At 37.5% G+C, this 17,579-nt stretch overlaps 2 protein-coding genes across 4 annotated transcripts; both read right to left on the bottom strand.

The window, feature by feature from the left end:
* Window positions 1-1,622: 1,622 nt before the first annotated feature.
* LOC131304755 (uncharacterized) lies at window positions 1,623-3,025 on the bottom strand. 3 transcript variants are annotated; one of them, XM_058332117.1, is made up of 3 exons: window positions 2,743-3,025; window positions 2,453-2,531; window positions 1,623-2,367 (listed from the first exon to the last, which is right to left on the bottom strand). In XM_058332117.1, exon 3 carries the CDS (start codon window positions 2,351-2,353, stop codon window positions 1,796-1,798), a length of 558 nt encoding a protein of 185 aa, XP_058188100.1. In that variant the 5' UTR covers window positions 2,354-2,367; window positions 2,453-2,531; window positions 2,743-3,025; the 3' UTR covers window positions 1,623-1,795. The 3 variants fall into 3 exon arrangements, with proteins under 3 accessions (XP_058188100.1, XP_058188097.1, XP_058188099.1); XM_058332114.1 differs by having other exon boundaries at window positions 2,453-3,025; XM_058332116.1 differs by lacking the exon at window positions 2,453-2,531.
* Window positions 3,026-4,521: 1,496 nt separating this feature from the next.
* On the bottom strand, window positions 4,522-12,965 carry LOC131303768 (alpha-dioxygenase PIOX). The gene is made up of 10 exons (XM_058330761.1): window positions 12,814-12,965; window positions 11,807-12,070; window positions 8,637-8,786; window positions 8,198-8,331; window positions 7,748-7,961; window positions 7,381-7,526; window positions 6,875-7,102; window positions 6,544-6,746; window positions 5,661-5,904; window positions 4,522-4,957 (listed from the first exon to the last, which is right to left on the bottom strand). The coding sequence occupies exons 1-10, from the start codon at window positions 12,931-12,933 to the stop codon at window positions 4,732-4,734; spliced, it is 1,929 nt and encodes a 642-aa protein (XP_058186744.1). The 5' UTR covers window positions 12,934-12,965; the 3' UTR covers window positions 4,522-4,731.
* Between the last annotated feature and the right edge of the window lie 4,614 nt (window positions 12,966-17,579).

The following is a 17,579-nucleotide window of genomic DNA, read 5'->3' as shown; positions in this document are numbered from 1 at the left end:
TCATATCAGTCAAAATCTGGTAGCTACAATAAAAAATCCAAACCAAACCAACCTGAGGAAATCACAAAAAATACAGCCTATGAATAATTCAAACAGCAAGTGTTACCCCTCAAGTGAGGGTAGATGGCACGGAAATGAAGTGCGGTAATGGACCAACACAGATGTGCAAGTGGAGTTCTGGTATTGGATATATGTCGGAACATGTGTGCCTAAGGAGACGATTGTTATGCCTCCCATGTTCTGGGAGACATTCATGTCGATAACAAGTGTAGAAGCTTATTGATCCTACAGTGCAGAAGCAACAAGAAGCACCAGGAAACAGTTCATGTTTTCACAAGATCATCCTTTAAGAGATTAAACAGGCATTTGGGGGATAAACTAGCTAATTCCATACTATCAAATATATCATTTCGTCTTTGGTAAGTGCAACAATGAACCCTCAAAACGGAAAAATCTGAACAAAATAAATATAAATATAACAATCATTAACAAAAAGTTGATACCAATAGAAGAACTTGTCAAACTCCACGACCATGAGATAAATTAAACTTCCCTTTAGAGTTGGTCAATTTCTTGGCAATTTTCATAGGTATATCTAATGTTAGATTGGATACTCATACTGACGCTTCTGCCTAAATATAGGCCTTGTTCGTTTTGGGGTCTCAAAACTCCTGAGCACGGTCTCCAATAAATTTTCTCTATCTCTCTCCACTCAGTCCCTGGGATAAGGGCATGGATCATATGGTTGATGTGTCACTGTCTGCTATTTATCGTTGGGGAAGATACATTAGAAGCACATTTAGTAATTTAATTTAACTCTTCAACTACCTAATATCAAGTGTATTGCGTCTAAATTTGCTATGACACTATGTTTTCCTAAAACTAACAAGAACGCTAAGCTCTTCTGAGCCAAACTCCAAACAAGTATTTTGGTTAAAACATCCGGGAAATATAATTTTCCACCTTTCTTTAGTTTCCTAATTTCCTTACCCTTCACTTACTCTTTAATCAATAACACAAAGTCTACCAGAATATCTAGAATCAGCACAATTCTGTCTAAATGTTCAGGACAGACGCAGTGAGACAAAGATATGAAATCCCACCCCAATCAACAGTATATAATTAAGAAGAGTAAATGAGGGAGCAGGAATCATGAAACCAATGTTTCAATAAATGTTGCGAATCAATCATTGAGTACTTCAGCAAGTATCATAACTAAACAAAAAAGTCACAAAATCATTGAGATATACTATTAAATTAACCAAGAGGCCTACTACTAGGTGAGCAGGTTACGAACAAAACAGAAATCTTGAGGGAAAGTAGAGCAGTGAATCACAATGAAGGCAATTGACAAACTAACAGATTACTCGTATGATGGTGTACTAGGTGCCAACAAGAGAGAGAGCCACTTGATACCCACCAACAATACAAACATAGGTAATGAGCATATCATATTAAATCCTTCCAGTTTAAGGGTCCAAACAGATTAAAGAGAATTTGTTTCTATTTTAAAGAAAACTGTTTTACTCTTGCTATTCCCAAGCAAACAACTAGATAGACCAATAGCTGGTTCCTTCCAATCCACAATAAAAATCAGACAACCATAGACATTCCAAAGAAAATTTCAATGAAAATGACGTACATTGCATTCCAAATGGCAATCTAGCCCAATTAAGCGCAAGTAAGGTTCCAATAACATACTGACTTATGCTTGGTTTCTAACATCAATGAAAACGTACGGCATTCAACAAAGTAAACCCGATTTAACATGAAAGCACCAATATGGCTTTTAACCTCATGCTTCAAATGTGTTGCCAAGCATAAACGAGAAGAGTTCACGGACGGGAGAGTACTCCACCACTCCAATATCCATTGCATACCCTGTAACTGGCAACTTCAAGTCGCGTAAAACAGTGAAGGCGTCGGCCATTCTATTCTTGGGCACTTCTTCTGCAACTGGACAATAAGGGACCCACGAATCCGGGCGGTACTCCTCCCGAATTTCAATCCCCTCCCTCTTCATTGCATCACACAACTGTGAATGGAACTGAAGAAGGGACAAGGAAGGCGTTGGGGCAAGAAAGAGGACATTGTTGTCATTTGGAAGAGTTCCAATTGAGGAGAAAGATAGGGGTAAAGATTCTTGCTTTGAAGCAAAAAATTTCACAACATTTTCGAGCTTTGATGGGTCGATATAGGGGGTGGAAAAGAGGGTAATGTGAGGCCGAGATTCAATTTCAATGAGGTGAGTACTGATTTGGCGACGAGCCAACACATTCCAGGCCTTTAGGACCTGGTTTTCGAGCGCTGGATCAAAGTAAAGCTCAATTGCATAACCTTGTGTCATTGCCATTGACAATTGAAACCCTAGACAAGATATCCAAAGAAAATCAAAGCCGCAACAAAACCCAACTTCAAAAACAGAATTGGGTTGAAAATCTAAACAAGATACCTAAAGATAATCAAACAAGCAGCAAAACCCAACTGCAGAAAGGGAAAATAGGGCTTCCTTCTAACCTAACTGAAGAAAACTGATGAACTACAGAATGAGAAACAAGGCAATTCACAAAATGAAACACAACCCAACAAAATAGAATTGAGATCTAAGTAAACCTAAAAACAGACAGAACCAAACAACAACGTATTCCCCCAAAACTAGTAAGCCTCGAATATATCTTCAAAACCCTAATTGAAGAAGAACCCAATTGGAAATGAAAGTGAATTGTGGTCCACTGGACTTACCTAAATATCAGAGAAGCAGTGGAAATACACAGGATAGAGTCAGTGAGATTCAGAAACGTGAGTACATAGAAGATGCCAAAAAAGGGTTAAAGAAAACAAAAGGAGATACTACTACTTGACAAAGGTATCCATAGGGATGGAGATGGGAAACAGAAGAGGCTAGAGCATGTGAAGTTTCTGTTAAAAGTTTGAAATCAGAAAGAGACACAAGGTATAAAGGGGCCTAAGGTTTTTTGAGAAAGGGAAGGAGGAGTCAGTAGCCACCAAGTTTTCTTGGGTATTTACAGCTCATATATGATACTATATCATATATGGGTATAGGGTTAGTGTTGAGGTCCTTGAGGATAAGGAAGACTACAAACAAATCTGTGTGCAAAATTTGGTGGGACTTGGGACGGTAATTAGCGGCACTACCCGTAGGGATGTGAATCGGGTTGAGGGGGTTGAAGGTGTATTTTTAAATAAATTTGTGCTATCGACAATTTTTTAATTCATCGCCAACTCTTCGACCTTTATTACGAGACAAAAGTGTAAAGAATGTGAATCGGATTGAACGGGTTGAAGGTGTATTTTTAAACAAATTCGTGAATCCACAATTTTTTAACCCACTGCCAACTCTTCGACCTTTATAACGAGACAGAAGTGTAAATAGGCCAAAAGATTTTTGACAAAGGAAAATAGTTGGTACCAACAAAGTTTTTCTTGGGTAATTGCAGCTCATATGGGTACAGAGAGAAACGTTGAGGATGAGGAACAAAAAAACAAATTTCTTTTTGTAATTATTGATTTCATGGGCATTTGGGATTTTGTGAGACTCAGCTTAGTTTGTTTTGGTTTTGTTTGATTTATTTGTTCTTTCTGAACTGGATTGGATTTACCGTATAATTAGATATTTAAATCTTTGAGGAAGTTTAAGAGTGGGACCGATAGAAGATAAGATGAGTGAAAATACGGAATGATTTAGACATGTCTATGCAGATCGGCCGATACCGTATTTCAAAGGCATGACACAGTTACAAACTTCATTCGGGTCGTTATGGACCCATTCCGCGCCCATTTTGTAATTCAAACCAACTTACCATTTTTTTCGGATCTGCAATTCAAGTAATTCACCTGTAGTCATCACAAAGCATATATTATACTTGTCTACGTTGAATATTATTAACCACATGATTGGACCACGTCAGGCTAATATAATGTGTATAATGTATTAATATTAGTAATATTATACTAACAAATATGACTTTGCAATAGGGTGATTATTTTTTAGCATAAATTTTTTCAAACCGAATGACTTCCACTCATGAAGGGGTTGTTAAAAACAACCATTGAGCCAAGCACAAAATAGTCTCAGTTTCAATTTTATCGAATGCCTCCAAAGGGACCCACGCAAGTACAAAGCAGCCACCCTAATAAATTGTCGAAAGTAGACCAATAAAATTAACCCAAAAACATACTAGGATCAAATTATTTACAAGTACTCCCTTTGTTCCAAAATGACTGTCCCGTTCGGTCTCCAATGCAAATTTTAAATTGTTAATATCTTTTAATTTATAATGAATTTTATGTGTAATATGGATCTTGTATGATAGATCTCAATTAATTTTATTATACAAAATTTTTGAAATCTTTAAAAATATTATAGATTGAAAGATATTAATAATTTAAAATTTGTATTGGAGACCGAACGGGACAGTCATTTTGAAATGGAGGGAGTAACAAACACAAGTGTTCCCTTACGTACATATTTAACAATTTAACACCCCAACAGTGTTAAGATATCACAATCATAGACGTTTACATTTCAAGGAATAATAAAATGTGAACACCACAAATTAATCTGAGAAACGAATTACAACATTACGACATTGTTTCGGGAAAGTACATAACATATACATACGTATAGGAGGTGTAGCGGAGGATTAAGGAACCGGAGACCCTGCAGTACAGGGGTCGTCCCGGCCTGCTTCCGGCCGGTGCGGTGGGGGACTAATTGGGAATGCGAAGGTAGAGAGGGACGGGGTTGGGGGCTTCCGGAGGTGCATCCCAGACAGTGAAGGCACTGGTGGAGTTCATCCATGTACTTGTCATGGCAGGGTAGTGACGGTCTATCACATCTTTCAAGCTCTCTGTGGTGTTTACCCATTCTAGCCCTTTCTCTGTGTATGTCTCCTCATTGAAGTTGGCTGTGAAGAACCTGTCTGCTTCCAGCCTCCTGCAATAACATTCGTAACGTCCATTTACATGCTCGTTCACAAGTTACAGACGCGGAATTTTCACTTTAGGTGCGTCAATTCGCTACTCAGACCCAACCTACATCGGCCACCGAGGCTGGAACCTGTGGGTAGCATGAGCGGTTGGGTTGGACGGTGAAATGCAAATTTTAACGGGTTAATTTGGATTCTCGTAAAATTTCTTTAGCCCGCCTTTAATCTGCTCCAACTCGCCGTATTTACAAGGCGAAGCATCAGTCAACATGATTCTAATATTTACCCTATCACACTTATTGAACACACCTACTTATTAATTAAGTCAAGTCAAGTTATGATTTTCTTATGATGTTAACCTGCAAGTTAGTTGGATTATGTTGAAATTGGATTATAGTAGTTGAAGTGGAATTTTTACTATGTTAGCAACATATTTAAAGCAATAATTTTGGATTATAGTAAAGTTAATTATTTTCACCCTGTCCAATCCGTTGGGTTTGGTCATAATCGGCCCAAGCTTAAACATTTTTTTTAAGCTTATTAGGCTTTCAAATTAATCACGTTTGAACAAGTTACTACTCAGCTCCTTCAACTTATAATTCTGAACGTCGTTGGATTTTTATAATTCTGAACGTCTTTGGGTTTTTAAACAGTTTCAATGCTCAGCTCATTTGACTCGTTTACGAACACTATCAGTATCCCGATACATACCTTGAAGCCATGAGAAGGAATATGACAAAAGCTGTCTCACTAATGGCAAATCCCTTGATCTTCTTCTCTGCCATGAGGCCCACCAACAGATCAAGTTCCTCCACATCGTCACCGTACACGTCTTTGAGTGTCTCGATCGCTTCATTATCGTCCGTTAGATCTTCCCATTTTGATATGGGTATCAACAGGAGGCTCCTTCGAAACTCATTGTATCGTGCCACTTTCCTCTCCCTATCCCTGTAAACTGCATCACCAGCAATGTGAATGGATCAGCACTCCACATTATAATTCCCTCAAAATTCACAAAAACACTTTGGAAAAGGAAGTCTGGATGGATTTTTTCCCAATGAAGTTGTAGATGAAATTTTATGAGATGGGGGACCCTGCTGAGTATGGATGGCCCGGATGAGGCTAACATCCATGCTGTCTCCTAAGGGACAGCGAAGTCCCCGGGTTGAAATTTTATCTACGTGAAGTTCTAACAATTTTTCAAAATATGAAAGTGAAGAAATTGTAATGAGATTGTAACCACAACATGCAGTAATGTACGGTAGATGATATAGCGCTAAGAGGACGTCGGTTGATTTGGATTATGACAGCAAGTAAGAAATTTATTTCTGGTGACAAATTCTAAACACTAACCTAAAAACGAACAGCATACCCTTAGAATTTGGATGCAAATTTTTATTTGACCCCATTAAACAAAGCAGATTCGATCGTTCCTTAATCGATCCATTAAATTCGCAGATTCGAAGTGAGTCTCACTCATGTCAGTAAAAAACTTCTCGAGCCACCTAAACTTTGCTGGTCATATATTTTGAAATCTTATATAATCAGTCGAAGTGTGCATAAGCTGATTGATCCGAAAATCCAGTTAAAATACCTTCGAGAGCTGGTAGGTCAACGGGATCAGGTCTATCCATGCCATGTGCATCTTGGGGAATAACATCCCTTAGCCACACAGGATAATTCCAGAGCTCAAGGGCCCCACATGCTTGGTGCCCCATTGATACCATTTGCCTTGTAAACCCAATCTCTTCCAATGCCTTTTCTCCTTTACGCCCAATCAAATTCGATAACGGAACCCTACAATTTCCACGTATATAAATCGTCACACAAGCGTCCGATAAAAAAGAATGTTCAAAATGCAACCCGAAGTTGCGTTTTAGAGTTGGGTTCGTAATGTTGTTTCATAGTATAGTGAGGCGGCATACTTTTCGATCAACGGTGGAGATTTATTGGGTCCCGGCGATGCGTCGACGTCCCTGAGGAGGAGCTGATCGGGCAGGAGCGAGTGCATCCTGTAAACGCTGACGAACTCCTCGGTTAAGGAATAGGGTACCCCATGATTGTTGGGCTTCTTCATTCCCACAAGGCCTCCCAAGAGTGCTACTCCCACGTGCCCGAATGTATCCTTGAATTTTTTCCCCAAAATCCCATACCTGAAATACGAGATTAGTTAATTTCATAGTACTATCAACTATCAAGCAAACAAAACAATTGACTCTTTTTTTTTATATAATCGGACGTTCGGGCCAGATTACGCACATTTCGACTAATTCTGGAGCCTTGAAGATAACAATCGAGTATTACCCTCAATGGCCAAAGAGTTTGGAATGTATGACCTCCGTAGGAATGGAACGTGTCACTAATTCCAAGACTTTAAAGATAACGACCGGGCATTAATTGTTTAAGAGAGAGAGAGAGAGAGAGGGGTTACCAATTGCCACGCATTCCAGCAAGCAATGTGTCGGTTTTGAGGAGCTCAACAGTCCAATCAATGGTGTGAATCTTCGCAATCACTGCAGAAGTTACCAGCCTCGCATGTCGGTATAATTCCTCATCTTCTAGTCCTCGGTATTCCTTCTACAAAAGGAAAGTCATCAAAATGAGAAAAATGAAACATGACGGAAACTATTTTTCGCATCTAAAATTTTTCACTATTGTTTTTGATAACGTGTCCGGACCAGTTTACGCGCAATTCGACTAATCTTGGGGACTAACAATTTAGAGGTTTCGAACACGAAATCTAAGACTAATTGGGTCTTGATCGCTAGGCCAACTACGTACAAAGGGGTTAATTTTACCTTGAGCATATCGCAGATTGCATTGTGCTCCTGGACAAAGAGGGCCTGCAATGTCGAAAGCCCGGCCCAGCCATTGCGAACGTCTCCGGACACCGGAATTCCATCTTGGTCATGAAGGAGAAGCCCATCTCCTGAAATCTTGAGCTTCCCATCTTTGAAAGTCCTCACTTGTTTCAGCTTTTCTGCATTGCTCCCATAAACAGCACTTCCATCCCTATTACATCACACTCACGTGAAGTGAACAAAAAATAAATGAAATTTTACCGCACCCGGAATTGGACTTAGAAGATTCTACTTTTTGGGTCTTCTTCTTCATCCTTTTATATGAATTTTTTCAACTTATGATATATAATTTTATACCTTTTTGATTCTTCTCATCGAGATGAAAAATATGAAGTAAAAGTTTGACCCAAATCTTGTAAAGATTAGGAGAAAACAACAAAATCTTACCACCAAGGCGTCCGAATGTTTAAGTAACCACTCTTGATGTCATAGAATCCTGTGGGAACCTCCTTTGTCTTGTAAAACTTGAAAGATTGTAGAGGGCACTGGTTTGCAACTTCTCTAGGTGCCCTAAGTTCAATCTACATATAATGTTCAAAGCCTTGTTAATTATAATGCACAAGTTAATTATATGGTTGTTTAAAACATGAATTGAAAGAAAGAAGGAATGAGAAACACGCTTAGGACACAGGTGTGTTCGAATACTGATCTGGATACAGTTGTCTCTGGAGCCGTCCGATATGCACACGCATTACGATGTCGGATTTGCATAGGGACAGCTCCATACACATATATTTGTGTGCCAATACGTGCCCGTACAACTGCTCAAATGAGAAAAGACTATTGGGGCAAAATGTTGACCTAATGTTATTACATATAAACAGACCTGGTTTGTCTCCTCCAAGTGATCGATCCAGTCATGGATCATGAACTGTATCCAAGAAGCTGCGATCATGTTGAATTGCTTCCCGGTGTCGACGAATTTTCTACGTGCTAGAAGTTTTGTGGCGACCACCATTGGATCTGGCTTCAATAACTGCACATTGTTGTGGAAATAATTTCAAGCTTTTGGAAAGTAAAATTTTTCAAATTTATTTAGAACATTTGCAAGATGAAAGCCAGGTTTGATGAGACACAACATTTACCTTATTTCAGTTAAAATCTTTACAGGATTGTGGTGATGAATCTCAATATTGTGAATAAGAAAATTCTTAAGTTCCTGAATAGAGAATGTTCTCGATGCGTTGTGGTGGTACTGAAAATCGAAGTTGTAATGTGGTGGCGATAGATTGAAATATGGAGAATATTCTCAATCCTTTTTTGTGTTGCCGTTTGAAACATTCTCAGTTTTTATAGTGTTAGTGATTCAAAATACCCAAATTTGAGTTCGAAAATATATAAGCCCTCCTTTGGGCAAATGTCGATCATGAAACGTCTTTTGCTATGGTTCGACAAAGTGCGTCGATGCACTCTGAACTCTCATTAATTGGAACATTTAAGCAATGAAGAAATATCTAAGAACTATAGATAAGCTAGATTTGAGTACCAAATGAAACTTAGGATGTGTTTTAGCTAGGCTTAGTGTGGCTCCAACGATTTTAATTTGTAGCAGTCTTCTTTCTATTTATTTTTTATAAACAAACTTAAACATTTTTATTGTTGGATTCCACCATGTTTAAGTACTTTTTTTTCCACGGCATGTTTAGTGCTTTAAAACCTCTATTTATTGATATGTAATTGGTCTTGATTCGATTTAAAATGAGAGACGAGCGATTTAATGAAATAAATTATTTTTTGAATCTCTGAGGGTAAAAATGGTAATGTATTTTGATGTATAATGTTTTTCTTTTTTTAATCCAAACTATTTGGGTTAGAAATTCAATTGAACTAGCTTTTTAATGGTTCAAATTAATCACGTGCAAATCGAAGTTCAGGAATGTCCAGACAAGCCTACAAAGTTGACATATTGTGCAGCTCCCAGAACTTAATAGGAGGCATAATGAGTGTTGCTATATGTACCGACCACGGGGAGGGAAAACGTACCGACGGCCGCCGGCGGGCCGTCTCCGGCCACCGGACGGCCGATCCGAGCCGTTCAAAAATTCTAAAAAATAAAACCGAGGGGGTCAACGCGGGAATCAAGGGCATCCGAGGTGTTTAGGGTGCTTGATCAAAGCACCCTTTTTTCGTGTATATATGTGTGTGCACATATATACACGAAAAAAGGGTGCTTTGATCAAGCACCCTAAACACCTCGGATGCCCTTGATTCCCGCGTTGACCCCCTCGGTTTTATTTTTTAGAATTTTTGAACGGCTCGGATCGGCCGTCCGGTGGCCGGAGACGGCCCGCCGGCGGCCGTCGGTACGTTTTCTCTCCCCCAATGGTCGGTACTCATAGATTTTTCGAGGCATAATAGGGGTCCCCAGCTAAGTTTGAAAGAATAATGAAGCCAGCTTCTCTTTATACTTTGTAGCAGAACATACTTTACGGCCATTAAAATCTAATTAAATTCTCTTTATACTTTGTAGCAGGACATACTTTACGGCCATTAAAATCTAATTAAAAGTTGGTGTGACGACCTGGCCAGATAACTTGCTAATTATTAGCCTAATCACGTGACTTAAAGGGTTAATTTCAAATTATGTAGTAGCTTATCAGAATTAGTTATATACTATTTCTATTTTACTTTTCTGAGCGATGTGGGATTGCCGCACCACCAGGGGCTCTCACAGTTGTCCCTGTTGATACCTCTATACAATCTAGGAGTCTGAAGGATATGCCTTAGCCCTGCTAACCTTCGCAGGCGTGTATGAAAGAATGGTAGTTCATTCAATTCAGTGTTCTGATAAATTTTAATCATGTTCCCTATTGGATTTATTTTTTAACCATGTACAAATTAAAAAATTTAGAGAGAGAGAGAGAGCGCGCACAGATTAAAAAAAGATAAAAGATTCAAATTGCTTTCAATTATCAAAACTAAAATATTTTAAGAAAGATTTGACTTGTTTAAATCCAGTAGTAGTTAATAGGGGGATTTAGGACCCTATCGTGCATCCCGGCACTATAGGGCTAGCTGTAGTGCAATACACCAACCGTTGATGGTCCGGATTAAAAAGAGAGAGAGAGAGAGAGTAGATTACAAAAAGATAAAAAGATTCAAATTGCTTTTCAATTATAAAAATAAAATATTTTAAGAAAGATTTGACTTGTTTAAATCCAGTAGTAGTTAATTCGGGCGGGGGTTGTCGAGCATCCCTGCACTACAGGGCTAGCTGTAGTGCAATATGCCAACCGTCGATTGTCTGAATTGAAAAAATAATAAAATATTCTTCATTGGAATTATATTTTTAAAATTTGAACTAATGGAAATATATTTGGATGGCTGAGATGATACCCTACAGTCCTGTAGTGCATTGCTGCACTACAGGGTGTCCGAGTTCAAAATTAGAAGGATTAATTAATGACTCAAAATCTCTTCCAAAAAAAAATTTTAAAAACTCAAAAGTTACCACAGGACTTTTGTGCAAGCACATCCTTGAAATGGGATATCCCTAATTAAGTTACACTTCCATAATCACCCAGAAAATAGTATTCCTTAGAGTCGACCCTGAACTAAAACTTGTGTTGTAGTTGCTTGAGGCCTCTCGGAAATTTTGAATTTCAAGGGCCCCTCATACTTTTTTACCCTTTAATAATAGTGCAACAAAATGGCCTTATCATTTATTTTCGTATTAAGCCCATGAAAAGTCAGGGCCGACTCTGATACTCCTATGTGAATGAATGTATGAATGAATATGTATAATAATTGGACATTTGCAAAAGGAAAACTTCTCTCTCGCGCGGTCCGTACATACAAACTATATAGGAATGCCAACGGCCTTTTCCAGAACACCATATCATGTGTTTAGTCTGCGGAAACGCTAACTCAGCATGTCAAAAAAACAAAGAAAAACGAACATGTCGAGTTAGTGTTTCCACAGAATAAACAATTACGCATGGGTACGTATGGAGTCGATATATAAATTATGGACTACTAGCTAGTGAGGAGACGAACCTTGTGTTGCTGATTAACGGGATGAATATTCCTGCCAAAGAAAGTCCCTTCACTACCGGCGACTTCATTGAAAGGATCATTAAATTCCCCATCAGCAGTTCTAAACGGAACATCGACCGGATTAAACCTGACCCCGACCGGAGTTTTACCGACGTTGATCAAGTTGTATTCCTCGTGAAGGTGCCGGCGAATCGCCAGATAAATCAGCCCCATGAAGACCGGTAGCCGGTGCCATATCCCTAGCTTGTCAATGGAGTGAACAATCTGCATTAAAAAAAATTCCAAAAAAAAAAAACAAAAGTTAGCTCACAAAAAAAAGGAAGAGGATTCTGATCTTTGGTGGCTGGACGGCCTTGTTGAGGCCATGTGAGTTCCTTTCGGGGTTCACTTTGATGCTCGAAGCCTCGAACCGTTACCTTCTTTTTTTTTTTGTGATCGGCAAAAAGAATTTATTAAAAACCTTGATAGGGTACATCAAGAAAAAAAGAAAAGAAAACCTAAGCCATGATCGAACCGTTATCTTTGTGGATTGTTCGTGGAGAATATGAAGTTACTAACCATGCGAAAAATCATCTATATCTAAGACCTCGATATGAACCATCCTAAAAATCGCATTAATTAGATTTCAATCAATATGATTCAGAAACACATTTATCTTGTGATATAAAAGTTCTGATCCACTTTTTTTTCTTCCAAAAATAGATGTGTTTCGAAGTCATATTTCTCGATATTCTATCGATACTTTATGGCACAAAGTGAACGATTGTAGTCATTTTTTTTATCAGAAAAAAATAGATAACTCGATAAGTGAACGATTTTAGTCATTGAAGTGAACCCAGAAAAATCCCACAAATGCCCTAAATTAGTCCTTTTTAGAGAATGCAAACTTAAAAAAAGAAAAATGACAGAATCGAACAATAATAATAATAATAATAATATTAATAATAAAAGAAGTTAGAGAAGCTAGGCAAAAGAATTTAAGAGTACTAGCTAGTTTAAATAATTACAAGGAAGAGAAGTCTGTCTATGAGAGTCATCTTGGCTACAACTTGATGAAAGTCTTGGTGAATGAAATGGTGGAGAGGTGCCAGCAATATGGCCTTGATGGATGCCATGACTCCAAACATAATTCGAGTAATTTGTTGAAGGGTATGTGCCATGCAATTAGCTGATAGTATATATTTATAGAAGGAGTACTGAGAGAAAGATAAACATGGGTTGCATGGTATTGGAATATTGACATTTGACCTAATCTTGAGAGAGAGAGTGAGAGAGCCTGAGAGAGAGAGAGAGAGAGAGAGAGAGAGAGAGAGAGAGAGAGAGAGAGAGATAAAAAGGACCAAGAAAGGGAGAAAAGTGGACCATAGACTGGTGGGAAAATTCTCAGAGAAAGGTAGAAGGCGCTTGGTTTCCTATTTTTTAATAGGAAAAAAATATAGAGGGGAAGGAAAGCTAAGCAAATTTTTAACCTTATAAAACTCAGAACACGTGAAGCGAAATTCTAAACAAGTAGGCGGATGTCCTTCAAGAAATTGGACCGCTTTTCAATTATCAGAAACTTTGAATATTCTATTAGATTAAGCGTTAATCCATTTCATACCCAAGTAATGTTATTGTATTCCATACCGTCTCCCCTCACGAGCAATCTACCGCATATAATCTCTTTTTGGGGTTATCATCGTGCAGTCTTTTTGTTGGGTCTATCATCAATCGTGGAGTACTGTAAATTGTGCATTTGTTAAAATGTGGGGTAGAAATCTTTTCTGATATCATGCGATCAAAACTTTATATATCCAATCTAAAAGTTCAAACTATTAGCTAGCTAGTAGGGGTGAGCATGAACCGGATTGGTTCGGTTTTATAGTAAACCAAAAAATCAAACCACTACATATGGATTATATTTTTGGAGAACCAAACCAATCCAGTTTTTTTTTTCTGTATTTTTTATAGAACACGAAACGGACCGTAACATATATTGCAATCATGAAAACCAAGTACAAGCATGTTCGTATAGAATGATTATTGGTTCTCCTCTTGCAGTAAAGTATTAGACAGTCAAACAAGAATTATTTTACTTTATTCGCTATTTCTCTCACACGTATATATATTTACTAATTCAACATGAAAACATCAGTTATATGAGGAACGGCATTACGAAGTCCGAGCCACTTCCACCCATATATGCATAACAAATTGAGCATACTTTAGCTAAGTGGTGAACTACCCAGTTACCGATTCTACGCACACGATTAAATCCAATCTAGACTTTCTAAAAAAATATGAAATGACACGGGTCGTGAGAAAAGAGGGTCGTGAGAAAAGAGTGCAGAATTATCATGGTTGTTGACATTGAATTCATGCAAAAAAGATCACACTCAGAACACGGGACCTCCCTGATAGCATCAAAAGAAATCGTTGGTTATGAGTCGTTCATAGAACGGAATGGAAGGGAAAAAAAAAAAAGATGGGAAAAAAAATGATGGAAGGTAAGAAAGATCACGAGTAAGGCATGAAAGATCAGAGAAAAAGGAATCCTACGAGCAATCGCTACTTCGTTCTCGCCTTTAAACAAACTCCCATTTGGGTTTATTTGGAGTCTGTTCTATTACTTCTGTAAGGGCATTCGCATTAGCCTCTTTAGATTTTAGATCAAATTACATCTTAAAAATTCACTTTATTACTTTAGCCACTCATTTTTAAAATGTCTATTGCATCAGACTCTTTACTCTACCTTCTACTCAATTAAATATTCATACTTTTGTATTTTTTTTATTTATTCCCACATTTCTATGATAATTAAGTATTTGTTCTTCATTTGGTTCTATGACTATAGTAGGGCTCGTACATGAGAGTTCTTGAGTCAAAAATTAATTATGACCTTCATGATAAAATGATCTGAAAAATAAGATTTTCATACCAGTTCAAATATATTGAAAATTGGAGCACTTAATTTTTTGATCATATTTTTAATATATAAACTGTGTAAAAAATTAAGTGCTCCAATTTTTAATCCGTTTGAACCGATGCGAAAATCTTATTTTTCTGATCATTTTATCCTGAATGATCATAATGAATTTTTAGCTATAACGTCTTTCAATGAACACCCTAACGGTGCCCTAGAACTAAATATACGAGAAAACTATTAAAATATGTCTACACGAGTGAACAGTTCCTCATTTCTTCCCACGAGGAACTGTAGCAAAGCTACATTGAAGGGAAGAAGAGGCGAGTCTGATGCATGCAATTTTGGTGGGTTTGGCTCTCTAATTTGGTTCAAAGGTTAGTTTGAAGATACAGATATGGATGATCTAAAAGGTTTATGTGCCTAGTCACTGGGCCTCTGGTACCAGAAAGTGTGGACCTTACCAGCATTATTAGGATCGGAAGCGTGCTGCATACCTAGTGCACAACATGATCCTGTGCGATCTTAACCGTTCAAAAATGTTATGAATGATCTAGATTTTTACAAACTTTTCTGGAATCTGTTTTTAATTTAGCTTTAATTCCTGAAAAATAAAGACATTGTTGAACCACGTGAACCTCTTGTTTCTCCCTTGATTGCTCTTCATTTTCTTCATTGGATGCTCCTTATTGTTCTTAACCACCAGGCTTAAACGCTCTTTATTGTCTTTTAATCCGGTGACGTTTTTGTCCGTATCGAAATATGACATTTAATGAAATTCTCATAATCTCGCAGCACAATAAACATGTTTTTCAACTTCTACTAAAATTCAAAATCTGAAATTTGCGGCAGAATCTACAGAAGCCGAAATAAATGTTGCAAATAAATCCAGGTGAGACGCCATCGTTTACTCCCACTAATCCAGTGACGTTTACTCCCATTGAAAGCCCTAGAGCCAAATATTAATTATGATTCTCTAAGATAAAATAATAAGAAAAATAAGATCTTCGCACCAGTTTAAACGGATTAAAAATTAGAGCACTTAATTTTTTTAGGCTATTTATATATTGAAAAACATAGTTTAAAAATTAAGTACTCCAATTTTCAATCCGTTTGAACCTGTGCGAAGATCTTATTTTTCTGATCATTTTATCCTAATAGGTCATAATTAATGTTTGGCTATAGTGCTTTCAATGAGAGCCCTAAGAGAACCATAGAACCAAAATAAAGATCTTGCTTGTGTTTCCACTCCCCAGAGTGGTAGGGAGGAGAGAGAGAAAGAATAATATTTTAATGTTTTGCTCGTGAATAGTTGCTCGGTAGATGTAAAGAGGATTTTTCAGAAAAAAAAAAAAGCTTTCTGTTTTCCGAGACTGCTGCAAGCTATTTTTGCGCCTTTGATCAGGTAAAACAGCTACAAAGATGAGTTTTGCTAGTCTCGTATACATGCTCTAAGTTTTGCAAAAACCTAGGATTTACCTGGTTTGGATTTTTATGGAAGTTTTCGGGATATATAATTCAAAAGAGTGCATGCATTATATACACACTTGAACATGGGGTGTTAATAAATACTACCATTTTTTTTTCTCGTTGTTTGGAACTTATGGAAAAGAAAGGAAAATTAAATTTTTTTTCCGTCCATTGTTTGATTAGAAGAGAAAGAGAGAAGAAAATAAAAAATTTAGGTTCAGTGAATAGTAATTTTTCCTTTCTATTTTCCTCCCTTTTTCTTTTTCTTTTCTTTTCCATATGTTCCAAACAGAGCCTAAACCTTTTAAAGTTGCTCTTTGCTTTGATAATTTAACAATTACGTTGTCTGAAAAAGTAAAATTAAAAAGTCCATCGAAAACGTAGACGATGGCCCTATATATGAACCATTTAATATAGGAGAATAATTTGTTAGATACACCACCAAAAGCTTTAGTGCATTTCATTATACTAATTATAAACGCTAATTACTTTTTATAACTCAGGTGTTTGAACCAATTTATGCGCACATCGGAATAAATTTGGAAAACTAGTGGCCCAATTCAAGCTGAAGAAAAAACTCCTTATGAACTGGCCTCATATTATATGTATTGTTAGCACTTGACAAGTTTCAAACCAGAAACGTACCTTAGAATTATTACTAGAGAGAAAATTTATTCACGGCTCCGTGCAATCTCACCCGTCCATTCGTGTAATCAATGGCTGAGATGCGTTTTCAATTTTGATCGGTAAGAATATTCTTACCGGTCAAAATTAGTTTTCAATTCGGACCGTCCAAAATACTTTTGGACGGGTGCGATTGAGCGCCGTAAAAAAGTTTTTCTCTTTTACCAGTAATTAGCAAATTCTAAAATTCCAGATCTCGATGGCCACCACGCATGCAGGTCAACGCCTTGGGTTATAAATGCTCATTACATGCATGAACTTGGTTGGTGGAGAGAGAGAGAGAGAGAGAGAGAGAGGACCATAGATAGGAAGATTCTCAGAAGGTATTTGCAGAAGCTTGGTTTCTATTAATTTTCAATTGGAAACAAATAGAGGAAGAAAGCTAGCAACCTTGTAAAACTCAAAACACGTGAAGGAAAAATTCTTACAAAGAAAAATTCTTCATGGACTAGTTCCTTCATGAAACTGGACCACGCACATAGTTTCGGCATTTTTTTACTAGCTCTTTTTCTGATCGGAATTTTATACTACATTTTAAGGAAACTGATTGTTAAGGATGTTAGCTAGACTTATCCCACGTCGCCTATCTAAGAACTATGTGTCCGGCGGACGGTAGCGAGGCTTAGTCCGTCCGCTAAGAGTGAATATCCACATGACCTAAATCTTATAGCTCTGATACCACGTTAAATATGATAGAAGAAAAGTGAAATCACGTAT

Source organism: Rhododendron vialii, chromosome 10a (genome assembly GCF_030253575.1).
Source record: "Rhododendron vialii isolate Sample 1 chromosome 10a, ASM3025357v1".
Taxonomy (NCBI): Eukaryota; Viridiplantae; Streptophyta; class Magnoliopsida; order Ericales; family Ericaceae; genus Rhododendron; species Rhododendron vialii.
This window is presented reverse-complemented; position numbering and strand designations above follow the sequence as displayed.